The sequence below is a fragment of the Phaethon lepturus genome, unplaced genomic scaffold, assembly GCF_000687285.1.
Source record: "Phaethon lepturus isolate BGI_N335 unplaced genomic scaffold, ASM68728v1 scaffold48695, whole genome shotgun sequence".
NCBI lineage: Eukaryota > Metazoa > Chordata > Aves > Phaethontiformes > Phaethontidae > Phaethon > Phaethon lepturus.
The window spans coordinates 721-2,861 of NW_010539357.1; the positions used below are offsets into that span (position 1 = coordinate 721).

A 2,141-nucleotide genomic window follows, 5' to 3' on the forward strand; every position below is an offset into this window, starting at 1 on the left:
AGCGATAAATATGTTCCATGATTGGGATGGGTCATGGAGAATACTGAGAGAAAAAGGAGAAAGAAAACTTACTAATCCAGTGCAGATACAGCTGATGTTTCTTTGCACCGTAAGAAATTCCCAAGATTCTGGGTAATTATTTTAAAATAGCTCTTATCATGTCGATTCTTTTCCCTCCAAAACAAAGCAACCTCCTTAAACTATATCCTACATCCCTTGCTCTATCTTAGCGTCCACACATTCAAGAATACGGTGGTCCATAGCAGTTTTTAGTCTAAAAATTCAGAAACAGACTAGGTCCCTTTCAGGATACTGTTTTACCCTTTAGGAATCAAAAGCTCCTCAACTACCATCAGTTATCAGAATGCTACAGTTTTCTTGGCAGGGGGAGGGTTTCCTTTTAATTGTAAGCTCCAAAAAAGTTCTCAGTTATTGAACCTAGTTCCTGCCACTCAGGGCAATCATGTTATCTTCATCCTTTCATTGGCTGCTGAATCGTCACTGTGTCAGTTTTCCTGTGTGGCCCTCAAGGAGTGCATCAGAGGCTGTTACAAAGCCTTAACAATCTGGCTATTCTCAACCTTCACCTAGTCCCCACCCATATCAAATTACCATCCAATTAATTTTAATTTATCATACAAGAATAATTAATGTCCTTTATTAAACCCTCCCAGGAAGCGATCCAGCACAGTTACTTTTTCACCAAATGTCAATTGTTGTCCTTCATCCATTGCTCAATCCATTGTGTAATCTGATCCAAATTTCTTTCTAGGTCTTCTGGAGTGTTGCTGGGTAACTGGTGTACAATTTCCTTCCTATATGATAACATAGCTTCTTCATAAAGTGTCTGAAAAATTTCACACTGAATGTTGTCTTGCAGCTTTTTCCCTTTGTAGCCCCTAGAAAACAACAACAATTCTGAGAGACAGTCTTAGCTATGCAGAGAACTATATTCTATACAGAATTAGTAATTTATGCCCCAGAAAAATCTTCAATGAAGTCACTTTACTCCTCTTTTATTCCATTGACATACCTGCTTTCAAGTCTGTCGTAAAGAAATGAATTTTCTGTACGAAGTACAAACACTATATGAAACCACCGTTCAGGAAAAAAATCACAGCCATGATAATCGACAATAACTCCACCCTCACTCATTTTATCTTCTAGTTCATCAATTACCTACAAAAGAAACAAAGATAGGCAAGTTGATCTGAAATTACAGAAAGTCAAAATACAAATATGGCAGGCTTTGAAGTTGGACTTACCCTGTCTTCATCCAAAATCGGACAATCATATTCTTCATCAAAACCTTCATACAGTTCTCCTGCAGCAAAAACAATTTGTGGAAGCTTGTAAAGTAACAGCAGTTATTAAAATTAGTTATATTGTTACGTTTATTTCAAGGGGGTGCAAACAAAAGATAGTGTACAGAGCAAGGAACACTTTGTTTACAAATCCATATAAGGATAAGTTTGTTATTTATTACTTAATAGAAAATATGCTACTGTTACATAAATGCTTTTTGAACTCATGCCACCAAAAACATTTCTGTTAAAGCAAATTCATTGCCTTTTCATTTAATATGTAACGCATGCACTACAAGCACCTAGTTATACAATGTAAAAATATCTTAAGTACTCTGATGGACTACTGTGTTAATATGGCCTACCTTCTTTTGCCATGTCACCCACATTAATATAGGTCATCCCAACTCTTGACGCAAGTTCTTTTCCGAGTGTGGTTTTCCCAACACCTGGCGTACCTAAAGAGAAAACCCCATAAAAAACGGTAAGAGAACAGTATGCAAGTCTTCTTCAAGTAACCTTCTAAGGAGTCAAAAAGGAAGCTTTTGTCAGTCAGTGTTGGCAAGTTCATAAAAGGAGGCAAAAAGATACACAACAAGAAAAAACAAATATGAACAATGTCTAGAGATTAAAAAAAAACAAACTATGACGAAAACCCTCACGTTGTGCAGAACTGTTATTCTAACCGGGATGACACACAAGTAAACCTTGCTTCACTTAAAAACCCTAACTAATATGGAAAAGCCCCAAGTTTTCACGTAGAGCAGTCCGGCACCGGCTCCGCAGAGGCCTGACGCCCCAAATCACCCCAGGTCGTGAGCAGGGCTGGGGCCTCTG

At 37.9% G+C, this 2,141-nt stretch overlaps 1 protein-coding gene across 1 annotated transcript; it reads right to left on the bottom strand.

Annotated features, from left to right (window-relative positions):
* Window positions 1-709: 709 nt before the first annotated feature.
* AK6 (adenylate kinase 6) lies at window positions 710-1,762 on the bottom strand (the record flags this gene model as incomplete). Its single annotated transcript, XM_010287098.1, has 4 exons — window positions 710-899; window positions 1,034-1,179; window positions 1,266-1,324; window positions 1,670-1,762. Coding segments are annotated over 4 exons (488 nt in total), but the record flags the coding sequence as incomplete, so codon positions are not given.
* Between the last annotated feature and the right edge of the window lie 379 nt (window positions 1,763-2,141).